The sequence below is a fragment of the Pagrus major genome, chromosome 22, assembly GCF_040436345.1.
Source record: "Pagrus major chromosome 22, Pma_NU_1.0".
Classification (NCBI taxonomy): Eukaryota; Metazoa; Chordata; class Actinopteri; order Spariformes; family Sparidae; genus Pagrus; species Pagrus major.
The window spans coordinates 14,465,731-14,479,435 of NC_133236.1; the positions used below are offsets into that span (position 1 = coordinate 14,465,731).

Here is a 13,705-nt window from a genome sequence, read left to right on the forward strand (position 1 = left end):
AACCTATTCATGTCTTCTTTTCGTTTGCTCTATTTACAGCACCAAATGTGTCCGTGAGACTCGTCACTTCACTCAGTAGACATTATGTTAACCCTAATCTAAACCCATCAGCATACCTTTCCCTCCCATCTCCCCTCCCCGCACCCTTTCCCATCTCCATCATGACCAGTCTGAAGCGCTCTCAGACAGAGCGCTCGGTCGGGGGCTCAGTGCCGGCTACTGATGAGTTCTATACCCGCCGCTTGCGTCTGCCGAATGGAGGGGCACCACCACCCCGCAGTGAGAGCGCCCACATCTCCTCTTCCTCCACCACCGGCACCAACCCTGGCGTCCCAAAGATGGGCGTCCGGGCTCGTGTGGCTGATTGGCCTCCACGGAAAGATGGGGGAGGAGGGGGTGTTTGGCATATCACTGTCGAAACAGACTCACCCAGCTCTACCAACACCACCAGCTCTTCAGGATCAGGAAGTGGAGATAGAGAAAGACTTGGAGGTGGGGGAGGAGGTGGTGGTGGTGGTGGTGGTGGTGGAGGAGGAAGTGGTGGTAGTGGTAGTGGTGGCAGTGGGGGAGGTGGGGTGTCAGCCGTCACAGCCCACAGCAATCTGTCAGCCAAGCTGGGCCACCTGATAAGCCCACAGGACTCATCCATGCTGCGCAACATCCACAACACACTAAAGAGCAAGATGCAGAGCAAGGGAAAGGACAATCGCTTCCTGTCGCCAGATGGATATCTGGGCTCACCTCGCAAAGGCATGAGGCGCATTCGCCAGCGTAGCAACAGTGATATAACTATCAGTGAGCTGGATGGTGACGGCAATGAGGGCTGGTCCTTCTCCGGATGGACACCCATGCACCGTGAGTACGGCAGCACTTCATCCATTGATAAACATGGTGTGTCGGGAGAGAGCTTTTTTGACATGCTAAAGGGATACCAATCCCATGAGGCCCCTGATCAGCGAAGCCCAGCTCCAGAGAGGCTAACGGAGCTACTTACCGTGGCCCCAATAAAACAGGCAGCTTTGGACCTGCCAGATGGACCTTTAGGTCAAGCTAGAGGTAGTCCCGCCAGTCGACTGAAGGAACGAGAGAAGCACTTGAAGAGGAGGTCCAAGTCAGAGACAGGTGGAGAGTCAATATTTCGTAAGCTGCGCAGTGTGAAGGTGGAAGGGGACACATCAAGGGCTGGCTCAGATGCTGAAGATGGAGGCAAAGGGGATGAGAGTGGTCCAGCTCCCAAACCCTGGTTGTGCCAAAAAGGCTTTTCCCATTTTGACGTCCAGTCTCTACTCTTTGACCTCAACGAGGCGATCCACAGTCGGCAATCTGGGTCCAAACGCAAGAACACCACTACTGGCGCCTCGGCTGCTGCTGCTGCCTCTGCTTCGGCCACATCCTCCCTCTCCTCCAATCAGAGTGGAGTGTATGGGTCACCCTGTGGCTCACAAGAGGAATTGAGCAAGGAGGGAACAGGACACAGTGCCAACCCTGCATTGGACCCTGGTGATGACAAGAGCAATGACCTGGTGCTCAGCTGCCCCTGTTTCAGGAATGAGATTGGTGGAGAGTGTGAGAGGAACATCTCTCCTGCTAAACAGGTAGGTTTTGTGCAAGAATAGAACAACATTTATTTGTTAAATAAAACATAAAAATAAAAAAGTATTTTTATTTGTCTTAATTCCTGAAAAGATTTTCTGTGGCTCTTCAGTTTTAATCCAAAGATCTGCAATATTGTTTTCTGAACCTTTTGACCATTTTGAAAACATCACGATCGAAGATCAGTTAGTGGTTGATTATTATTATGTTGAAGATGCATTGAAGATGAAATATAATAATATGGTTGGCAGCTTACTCTTTGGTTTTTATCATCTTCCATCCTTCAGCAGGGCAGCATAGGCAGTGGGGGGAGCTCAAGCAATTCTTCTGGCAGTACAGAGGAAGGACCTTTGGATTCCACCCTCACTACTCATTTTACCAATGCTGGTGTGGCTGTGTTGGAGGCGCCCAAGGATGGGCCAAGCCAACATGCAGACAGGTCCAAACGATACATTGTGGAGCACGTTGACCTCGGCACTTATTACTACCGAAAGTACTTCTACCTCAGAGGTGAGCAAAATAAGATAGTATTCACTTTTTTGATTTGTAGTTGGTGCCTTTTGACTATCTATTTCTGGTTAAGAAGTCTATGTATATCGACTATTTTTTTAGATCAATAGTTTACTCTTTTGTAATTTTCTCTTCTCTTTCACTTCATCCATTCCCGTTCTTCCTCACCCCTAGAACACTGGAACTACTTGGGGGTAGATGAGAACTTGGGCCCAGTGGCAGTGAGTCTGAGGAGGGAGAAGCTGGATGAGCACAAGGACCATGGCCAGCAGTACAACTACAGGGTCATCTTCAGGACGAGTGAGGTACATTGAAATGGACACATAAACCTCATACGCCTTATACTGGCATATATTGCGTTTTAATAGCTTGATTTGTTGTTGTGTCATATGATTGGATTCTATCTGTCCATTCACCAGAATATATATCTCTCTAACTATTCTCTCTGGAGCAATGAATGTTCATGTTCCCAAATGTGTCAATATTTAGTACTCTATGTACTGCGTGATATCCAAATTGTGTAGGAGTTAACATATAGGATCTGCGCTCGGCCTTGCTTATTGAAAAACCCACCTGGGGGGTGGGCATAAAAGCTTAATCTCAAGGTTGCCAAACATGGTTCAAGACCTTGCATTCCTCCACCTCCTTTCCTTAACACTGCCTTAAATCATTGAATTTTTGATTTAATGTATTCTCCCAATTGTTTATCCACAGTTCTCAATCTGCACTTTGATTAGAAATCTGTTGTGAATCCCTGTAGCTTTGCTGCCATCTCTTCCTAAAGGCACACGAGATCCATGTCCTCATTCTCTGAGCTGAACGCCCACCTACCATCTTTGTCAGCCTTCTTCTGTGAAGGACTGAGCCGTGCAATTTCGCAGCTAAACGAGACTAAAATAGCGCTAAAGGTATTTGAGTAGAGGAGGAAAAGCATTGCTCTCGTATTGAAGCGCACCATGAGTAATAGCCCTTCCAATCTCTTGGGATGACGCACGACCTACTGTGCTGTGTTTTCCTCTATTTTCCTCCCTTCTTTTGCCTCCCTCTCCCCTCTAGCTGCTATTTTCAGATCAGGGAGCTGGGCAGGTATAGATATATGTGTGTCTCTGCGTGGGAGTGAGTGGGATGCATTGATGTCAAAGGGATAAGTCCACTGTCCACTCAGGACAGCTTTTGTCCTGTCTTAAGTTAGAGTGCTTCTCTTCTATTAGTTTACCCTTGAGAGTTTTAGTAGCAACATTGGTCCGATTGATCATTATGACACACAAACAAAAAATAGATAGATAATGATTCTTAAGAGCAACAAGACTACTGAGATATCCAGCTGCATTTGGTTGTTCATGATAGATATTCAGGTCCTGGTCCTTCTACAATCCTCTTGATTTATTCATGGACGTCCTCCTCAGGGTTGTTTTAGTCTAAAGCTTCAGAGTCTTCATAGTGGAAACTACAGCGTGCATTCATTTTTCTCACTTAGCCAGATTTTTCTCTGCACATTATTGTCTCAGCACTAGCAGAGAACACGGTCTAGCAGAATCCATTTTTTAGCCTGGATTGAGTAGGAAAAAAACATTTATTTCACGAGTGATCCTGAGCCCACGATCCAGCGACGGCCATGATTATCCTTTTGAAAAGAGCTCTCATGCTGCAAATTGAATTAAATTGCACAGGCCGTTAGGCTTCATCACAGGCTTCCTTGAAGTTTTCCAAACATAGATTCACTCTACTGATGTACCGATGACTGGACAGCTAGTTTTACTTTTGTAGTTATATCACTGCACAGAAGAGAAAAGGAGGGACTCTGACTAAATCTGGTTCTGTTATAGTGACCAAGCTTGTGCAGAACTGCATTGTAAAATGCTCTAAAAATAAAATAAATGTTTCAGACTGTTTAACACATTGTATTCAGTTGTTGTGATTGAACTGATTCAGAGAAATCATCAAGTATTTTATTCCCCAATGATCAATGGAGGAACGATTTGGAAATTACTACTGGCATTGTTCTATTTTAAACTACTCGTACAATCGTTTCTCCAACAGCACAAGTTTTTATAGTATGACAGTGAGCTTGACAGAGGCTTTTTGACCGTATAATTTCAATAATTAATGATGGAAGCACACAGCTGCAATAAGTTCTAGGGGAGAATGAGGCAGGCAAAAGTATGAGGTAGTAATGTCAAATTATAGTTTATTTTATTCATAACTTGAATTATTTAGTTTGTTGTGGCTGTCTTATACAAACTCAAACTGTTGCCCTGATCCATTCTTTTCCTACTTCTTTTTCTTCTCCCTCTGGCTGCGCTGTCTTTAGCTGAATACCCTGAGGGGCTCCATCCTGGAAGATGCTGTACCCTCCACATCCAAGCACGGTCTAGCTCGAGGTCTGCCCCTGAAAGAGGTGCTGGAGTACCTGGTGCCTGAACTCAATGCCCACTGCCTGCGCCTGGCACTCAACACACCTAAAGTTACAGAGCAGCTGATGAAGCTGGATGAGCAGGGGGTAAGGAGACAGAGTGAGGAAATTCAGCAGGGCTGGGTGACTTTGACTTATTCCTTTGATTGCTCATATGGGAAGAATTCTTTTTTTTTTTTATGCTTGAATACATTTTGTAAAAAGACAGTATTGTCGTCATCATTCCTCCGAAATTGTATCCGTTCAACATAATCGTTCATTCTGTGAACGAGAGATAGTCTCCTGTACTATTATTTTCATTTAGTGTATAATGATTCATTTAACGTGTAGGTGTTGTTTGTACAAAAGGGGGATGTCTCATCGTGGAGCAGAATTAATATTATTGATTTTATTTTTTTATTTTTGCTTTATTTATCCATTCACTCGAAGAGACTATTATTTTTGGTTCAAGGTAAGAAATATGGACACACACACACACACATACACCTCGACCTTAAAAGGAGAAAAATACAAAACAAGCTCTTTGATACTCTTGCTCCCTGATGCAATCATCAAAAGCTGAACCTCTGAAAATGTCAACATGATTTATCTGGAAAATGGCATCACGATCACTGCAGAACAACCCAAGGTGGTTATTCTTCAAATGCCAACATGAGTTCTCCCCAAAATGTCAACACGGTTACTCTGACATGATTTCTGCACAGCGATATACGTGTGTCTCCCCTGTTCATTGCAACAATCTCTGTTCTCTCCATAGTTGAGTTTCCAGCGGAAAGTGGGGGTGATGTACTGCATGGCAGGTCAGAGCAGCGAGGAGGAGATGTACAACAACGAATCAGCTGGTCAAGCGCTGGAGGAGTTCCTTCACCTGCTGGGGGAGAGGGTTAGACTTAAAGGCTTCACCAAGTACCGGGCCCAGCTGGACACCAAGAGTACGTACATGCTAAGGATGTGCAATGTGAGAAGTAAATAACACTAGAATGGAGTTTGTAATGTCTAATGTTAGGAAAGTATTTTGGCTTTATTTCACTACTTTGCCATCAGTGTCTGCAATTCTTAGTCTTCAAAATGTCATAGTGTGTGGAAGTGCTGCATGTATAGTTCATATGTAGTGTTTATAAATGGCACTCCAGACGTTTGAAACACCTTTGCTGTTGAGACTTCTGCTCCTCCTGTCTACCCTTGAGTCTCAGTCTGATTTAATCCTTCTGGCTTCCTTTAAGTGCTTCTTCTGTGTCCTCTCTGTGAACTGCCTCAAAGACAAAAGTTCCTTTAATTTCAGACATGTGACAGGTGGCCTTTGGTGTCATATTATTCTATTGGGGAAACTGATCCACTGTGTGATCTCTTCTTCTCTCCTCTGTATTCGCTATAGAGAAGCTTGGTGTCTACATCGTGTCTACTTTCTGAGCCTGAGTTTGATGTATAGCTCCATTATATCCACAAATCAATTCAAAGTCATCCCTCATAATGCTCCGTGACACTGAAACTCTCCAAGTCACTTTGTGTAGGACATCTATTGCAACCCTCAGTTAGCCTCTAATAAATTAAATGCAGCCATGCAAAGCACTCCCTATAGAATGAGTGTAATTTATTGAGGTAATCTAGCTAGGTTAATTATGGTCTTTTAAACACCTTGTGAGAGTTTTGTTCCGTGAATAGAGCACATCGATAGAATGAGTAGGTGGTTATTAACATGCAGTTGCTCTCTTAAGGGCCAGAGCCTGTTGAGCTCAGGCAACACTGGGCCATCTGATGAGCATTTTTAGCAGGAGGAAGATGAGGAACATAAAGACGAAGCTTGGTTGTAGTCTGCTGAAAGAATTTCCACAAAACTTGGACGGAGGATGGGTCTTGGCCCAGAATAGACCCCATTAACTTTTGGTGCGAATCTGGATAGAGGGATGGATCCAGGAACTTTTTCTCACTTTCTTTAACATTGTGCGACAGGGTGTTTTTTTACAAGCCCCCAAGAAGAGCGCCAGTCTTTAAAGCCAAGTGGAGGCCAAACAGTGTAATTTCATGTCACATGAAGCACAGGGTCCAAAAAATACTTTGTCCTGTACGCTTACATTGAGAAAGAAGCAGCTGTAAATTTGCGGATAATTTTTTTTTTTTCCTTTTGGCATCATAACCACTACGAAATGACTCGTTTCACTGGCATAATTTGATACATTTGGTCCAATAACATTTGGATAGTGAAGAACAGCGTTACGATTGAATTGTTTGATTCCTATTCACGTTAGCTGGGGGATAAACCCGAAGTTAGCTGGCTCAGCCAGACGTCTCTAGTGTGCACGCTCTATGGGCCCCATGATGCGGAAAGATTTGGATAATTCTACACCTGGGAAGTCGAGCTTTTTAGGCTTCATGTGCCACTGAGCAGCTTTCATTGGAAGGAACGGGGCTCCGCCTCTGATGCTGTATCCAGATTTAACCACAGTTAGATTCATGGTTTTCCGACATTTTTGTTAATTCCTCAGGGAATATTGCATGGATCTTGATGAAATACTGGCCGTATTTAGGTGGCTGGTATAGAGTATGGAGTACAATTTGTTGCGGTGCCTCAATCTGATAATGAAATTAATTTTGGTTAAGCAGTTATGGGTGGTTTAAAATTCAGAGTGACAGGGCTACTGAGTTTGATGTTGGAATAAGCTTGATTGAATAAAAGGGGACTGTTGGGCCTTGGCGTGGGTATGCACGCCATTGTAGTGTGCCATTGTGGTACAAATTAAATGTCTGGTTATAAATCAATACTGATAGGTCATTGTGAAGCTGCAGTTTTAGAATGCTTTAAACTGGAATATGAATGTTTTTTACAAGTCTGGGTGTGCACCAAGAAACTGAAAACACTTAAACATATTCCTATGCATGAGAAATTCACATGTAATTGTGTCCCCCTCAGCTGACTCGACGGGTACCCACTCCTTGTACACCACTTACAAGGACTACGAGATCATGTTCCATGTGTCTACCATGCTGCCCTACACACCCAACAATAAGCAACAGGTATGTTACGCCTTCATGTAACAAACAAGTTGCAAGTTTCTATTTATGAAGAAAATGGTCATCTAGGGCAGATTGACATAAAATCATGCATATTTATGTTTCAGTTTGAAATTTTTCTGTATGTTTTAGGTACCTTATTTGATACAACTCAATATCTAACACAGTCTTTTCCTGCTGTCTTTGTGCTTTTCCAGCTACTGCGGAAGCGTCATATTGGGAATGACATCGTCACGATTGTGTTCCAGGAACCCGGCGCTCTCCCCTTCACCCCCAAAAACATTCGCTCTCACTTCCAGCACGTCTTTGTGATTGTACGTGCTCATAACCCGTGTTCCGAGAACAGCTCCTACAGGTGAGATACACTCACACAAAATGCCATTCAGCCCAGTTTAACCTACAGTACATGAGGTATTTCCAGGCTTAGGTTACGTAAAACAAATATGCTGTCACAGGACATGATGGTAGAGGATGGTGAGCTTTAAAAGCCAGTACAGTACTTTAGTCGACAAGCTTGGCAGGAGAGTGTGCATGTGTGTGTGTGTGTGTACATAACAAAAAAAAGAAAAGCCTATCATCAGAACAATTATTGAGCTGAAGCTTTTGAAATCACTAAACAGAATTTAGTGGTTCATGCTGATTTTCTGTGAGGTGGTTAAATGGAATTGGAAAGAAAAGTAGATTGCCGGATTGTCAGTTTTATGGTATTTTTTATTACCAGCACTGTTACATAAAAAACAATTACCTTTTTTCATATATATATATATATATATAATTTTGACTTTAGTTTTTTCTATGCCTGTGACTTTTCCTCATGAATCTCTTTCCAACACTGCTGAAACAATAATGCTCTTATCTGTTACCTCGAAAAATTCTACATCTCTCATTGCCTTTGCTGTTCCATCACTCCATCACAGAGTAGGCAGTGACTGTTGAGAGCCCTCTCTGCGGCTCACGATTTATTACCACATTGTAAGAGACGTGTAATATGTAATACAAAGTGCCAGCCTGGAATAATTTTTAAGAAGTAATGAATATTCTGCCTTTGCTCTATTTCCTCTTAAAACCTGTTCAGCTGTGAAGGACATTTCATTCTCTGTTTATTCTCGCCTCTGTCTTGTTATCTAGTTTTCTGTCATTCTCTCTTATCTTGCTCTCTAACTCTTCCTCTCTCTTCCACTGATGGCTGTTTTAATTGCTGTTTGAGCACATTGTGTGAGGTCTTAATTGTCCCCCATGGGGCTACTTCATTACTGAGCAACACACATACGAACAAAAAGCCCAGCAAAAGGGTGAATATAGAGCAAATACTATTCACGTGCCTTTTGTGATTCACTAATTTGAATTAAGTTTCTGAAGTGAACACTAATTTTACACACACAAAATAGGTGAAACATCAGGTTTCAGATGTAAATTACGATTCACAGACACCACAGGGAATTTGACCATGAGTCATACTGTAAAATCTATTAAGTAAAGGATGCTTTGAAGCTTTGGTATGTTTACTCTCTCTTCCAGAAGACATTCACATACACACAGGGTAGGGAAATATAGCACACTTCATGGTTCTATTCAGTATGGCTCTGCCCTCTAAAGCAGTGGTTCCTAAACTTTTTAAGAACCATGGCACCCCTTCAAAGGACATATTATATTACATTATATAATATAATATTATATTATGGCATGTTATATCATATTATATTATAGGAAATAGCAAGAAGCTGCAATTTATTGATAAAGGTTAAATGTGTGCCAAAAAGGCATCAAGTACTGTAGTGCAGCAGAGATGCCCTGGCCTAAAGATCTTGTCTCTAGAGGTAATTAAACATGTATATTTGGTACATGCCCCAACAAATGTCACACTTTCATGTTTTTAATAGTTTATTCAGTGAAAATTGTATTTGTAATGCAAAAATGATCATTCCTACTAATCAGGCGCATTTGTAATATCTATCAGAATAATGGCAATATGATTTTTTTTTTTTTACCATATGGTACAGCCAATTTATATTATATGATATTACTTAATATTATATCAATGTTAAGATAAATAATGTTGGCCCATTCTTAGTCACTCTAATACTGTTAGTATCTAGTATAATTGCCTTTAATTCCAAGCAACTTTACAAAAACAAATTCAAATTCAAAATAGTTTTCAATTTCTGGGCTAGTACACTTAGCCAAGTCTTCAGTGCTGACTGCTTGCATATGCTTAGTTGATGTATGTGTTGTGTAGGTCTTTTTTCACATAGAGACATCACCACAGTAATGTCACTATTACTAAACCAGACAGACTAACTTTGCGTAGTATGAGGTAACAGTGACTGTATGACAGAGCAGACGGTGATGCCCAGTGAACATATTTTTTATGATGTCAAAAATGACTCACTTCCTTGGGTTAAACCTTAGTCTGATTATTACCGCGGCCAATGAGGTTATGTTTTCACTTGTATCCATTTTTGTGCAGATCCAGATAAAGGGACGAATCTAGGAATTTTTCTCACTTTTTTAACATTTTGTGATAGGGTGTTTTTCCACAATTTCTCAGGAATAAATATATATTGATCTTTATTATAAAAAATAGTCGTATTTAGGTGGCTGGCATCTGTGAGTTATGCCCTGTACTGAGTGCCATTCTAGGTCATTTTCTGTTATGACAGTTTCATGTGATGTGGGGGTGCTTTCTATACCTTACAAGTGTTATGACAGTGACAGGAAATAGAAAACACTAATTCCTGTAATCATTAACTACAGGGTCTGTAGGTAGCAGCTTGATAAAGTTTCTAACACCAACTTGAATTTCCATCGAAATCCAGAATGACCATTTTCTGTTGTATAAGAATATATAGTACAGGAGTGGGAAAGTTTGATAATATAATGTTATGCAGTGAGTTATTCCTGAAAGGAGTTTGCAACTTGTATAACACATTTTAGTTTAAAAAGAAAAAAAGTATTGCGAGGTCGCTAGTCTTGCAATACACTGGTGGAAACCCTAATGTGTGTGTCAGCTCGCTGTTGGAGAGAAAAGAGAACAAGAAAGTATAGCTGGTAAATGTTCATTGATAAAATTAGTACTGAAACAGTTTTAAATATCCAGAATTGATATGCATTGAAAAATAGATATTCTTGACAACACTAAAATGTGTTTTTTGCAATAAAGATAGTTTTATTTCTTTTGACACAAACTCCTCATCTGCCATGTTGCAAGCTTTAACTATTAACTCATTATTTACAATATGTCATGCAACATGAAGTAATTCATCCAATCAGCATATTCATCTAGTTGGCTACATCCCTCTTTTGGTTTGTTTACATACCCCAGATCTGCTAGTGTATGTGAGGTTATGTGAGGTTTGGAAACAGAAGTAAGAGGACATTTGCCTGAAAAGTACATTGTGGACAACTTCAAGATCATGATCATGATCTAAAATTGTAATATCGCCCACCTTTAATACAATATTTTCTCACATTCATTCCTCGATCTCTTACCTCTGTTCTGATGGTGAGAGCACATAATTGCATGTGCCAAGGCTGTTATACAAACCTAAATACTGTAAAACATAAATGGACTAGTTGTCACAAGTAGACAAAAACATGATATATGTACCTCCCCCACACCCACACACAATACACCTCTGAGCCACCCACTTCAATAGGTATTGACATGTTCTTTTTCTTGCCTTGGCTCAGTGGGCAGCAGGTCATGGATACTGGAAGAGCGGAGCTGCCCACACACTGGATATTTATAAGACCACAAATCACTGAAACCACAGGAATGTGCTCTTTCATTTTTACTGACAAACCTCCTGCCACGCGGATCACAAAGCAGTCACACAGCCCAGCAGTCCCCATTGCATTACATCCTCCTTTCCTTCTCTCTCTGGCTTTCTCACCCTCACCCTCTTCTTGCTCGATCTGTCTTTTTTTTCTCATTCAGTTTTTTTTTAATGCTCTTTTGTGTCTTGTTATCTGGCTTTCTTCTTTCCCTCCATCACATCTATCTGTCCTGCATGAGTCACAGGTCAGGTTGACTGACTCACAGGTGTTTGAGATCAGTACAAGTGCTTTTAGAACTCCAGCATAATGTATTGAGTGATGTTTGTAGTGATGGAGAAGAATAAAATAAAAGGTCACGTGGTATTTTAATTATTTGTTCAGCCTGCTTATAACCACTTCAGCTGATCCTCTGAAAATCCCTTTATGATGCATTTGTCATCTATAGAAAAGCAGGCCAACATTGCATGAATATTATGTCACTTACTTTGTGTATTGGCTGTCAGTTTAAACATTTATATTTTATATGCTAGTAACAATCGTAAAAGCAATGCTTCAAGGAGAAAGCCAGCTAAAAGGACAATTCTGGGCTCATGTTTTCCTTTCTAGGTTTTGTTTTGTTGATATCATGCCGATAAATTGCTTTCAGCATTCATATTGTGTGCCGCAATGACAACTGCATGTTCTGATTTTCAAATGACTCCCCTTTTAGCTCTATTTTGGTCTTCACCTATTCCTGAGAAACCTAACTTGCTGTTTATCTGCTTCATGCTCCACTATGTTCACCAGGAAGTCTCTAACTTGTCTGTCAGTCTTTTGGTTCTGGGCAGTCGGTACAGTGGGGTTTTATTGCTTCTGCTAAAAATAGCTTCCTCCTGCAGTTGGAAATTATGTTGATGAGAGCACGGAGAGTGAACCAAAACAGTAAATTTGCATGCCAGAAAACCAAAACAATGAGCTCAAACTCCATAGAGATGACAATTAACTGTTAAGTCTGTTGACCCCTAAAGATATTGATTGTAGTTGCTTTAACTAGAACATAGAAAGTAGGACTTGCTTTTATAACAGGTGGGGATAAGCATTTAAATCAACCTTCTGATTTTAATTACAAGTCAAATATATTGGATAGGATTTTTAGTGTTCCAGAACTCGTTAATTGGGGAGATAGAAGTGTGTCAACATATGGGGTGAACAGTTCCTTGAAAAATCCGAAGATAATCGATTATTTGTACTCGCTTACATACAGCATGTGCTGCATGTTATGCTTGATTTTTAATCAAAATACAAAGGCTCCTTAGTTGCACAGTAATGCTTTCAACCTCTTTGGACAAAATCGATTTCTTCCACTTTTTCTAATATGACATAAATGTAGAAGAACAGATAGATAGATAAACAAAGGCAATTCATAAAAAAGTGAGTACCTCAAACTGACAGTGTGATGCAATTTTTATTCAGCAGTTGGAATCATTCACTGTGAAGATAGAAATGAGGGAAGTAAGGTTCAAATTGAAAATACGCAGCAGTTAAATAAGAACTGACAAATTCCTACCCACAATACCTGTAGGGACGTTCATGTTGTTGTATGTTTGTATGACCCTCCACCTACACATGTGCACACACACACTACCTTCTTCTGTCGTTCTTGTTTTAGTATATGAGAGTTGAGTACATATGCCATGTGGGAAGTGCAAGCAACATTTTGACATAGTAGTAACTACTGAGGCTACTCCCACCATTCATTTATCAACAGTGTACTCTAGGAGTCTGTGTGTTCACTCAGAGGCAATTTCAACCAGAAAAACATATTTCTTCTCTTACCTCTGTCTGCCACAAACAAGGAAAGGTGGGAAATGAGGTGTCAACAATTTGACGGTTATTATAATTGAACACCACACGTCTCCGGTGAGGCCGGGGTGTCACTGAGGTATGTTTAGAAATATGTGGGTGGCATATTGACTTTAGTTGCTTATTAGACAAAGCGATTACTCCTGGTGTCACCGGGTGCCAATGCATGTCAGCAGGGAGGCATGTGGGATGAGGGCTCCCACTTCCTGTGCTACTCTTGTCAGCTAGTAATTATCACCTGAGAGAGGATCTGTGATTGAGCTCTTTTGGTCAAAAAGTTGAGATTAGGACATGAGATTCATTTATTTTTTGGGTTGTTTCAGGGCACTGTTACCCTTTTTTTTGTCGACCGCTACAGACGGAGACATTCCACAGACCAGGTTGTAAGTCTGTTTGTCTCACATAACAGAAAAAAAATGCTGTTTTTTTCCAGTCAGCAATCATTTCCCTGTCTTTTTTGGAGACTCCCACACAGTCCTACTTTCTCAGCCACATTTTCCTTTTCCCTCACTCTGGGTTTTCTGGGGCTTTGGGCAGGAGATTTGGAATAGCAGTCTCCCC

General features: G+C 41.2%; 1 protein-coding gene across 3 annotated transcripts in view; it reads left to right on the forward strand.

Annotated features, from left to right (window-relative positions):
- sipa1l1 (signal-induced proliferation-associated 1 like 1) overlaps nucleotides 1-13,705 on the forward strand; it is an 88,395-nt gene that overhangs the window by 49,356 nt on the left and 25,334 nt on the right. For 2 of the 3 annotated variants that reach the window (XM_073493544.1, XM_073493545.1), the window contains exons 6-12: nucleotides 40-1,595; nucleotides 1,881-2,103; nucleotides 2,278-2,408; nucleotides 4,415-4,603; nucleotides 5,274-5,448; nucleotides 7,425-7,528; nucleotides 7,723-7,880. In XM_073493544.1, coding sequence (XP_073349645.1) covers nucleotides 162-1,595; nucleotides 1,881-2,103; nucleotides 2,278-2,408; nucleotides 4,415-4,603; nucleotides 5,274-5,448; nucleotides 7,425-7,528; nucleotides 7,723-7,880 — 2,414 coding nt within the window. In that variant the 5' untranslated portion in view covers nucleotides 40-161. Of the gene's footprint in view, nucleotides 1-39; nucleotides 1,596-1,880; nucleotides 2,104-2,277; nucleotides 2,409-4,414; nucleotides 4,604-5,273; nucleotides 5,449-7,424; nucleotides 7,529-7,722; nucleotides 7,881-13,705 lie in introns of those variants that run through there. The other variant, XM_073493546.1, reaches the window with a different exon arrangement.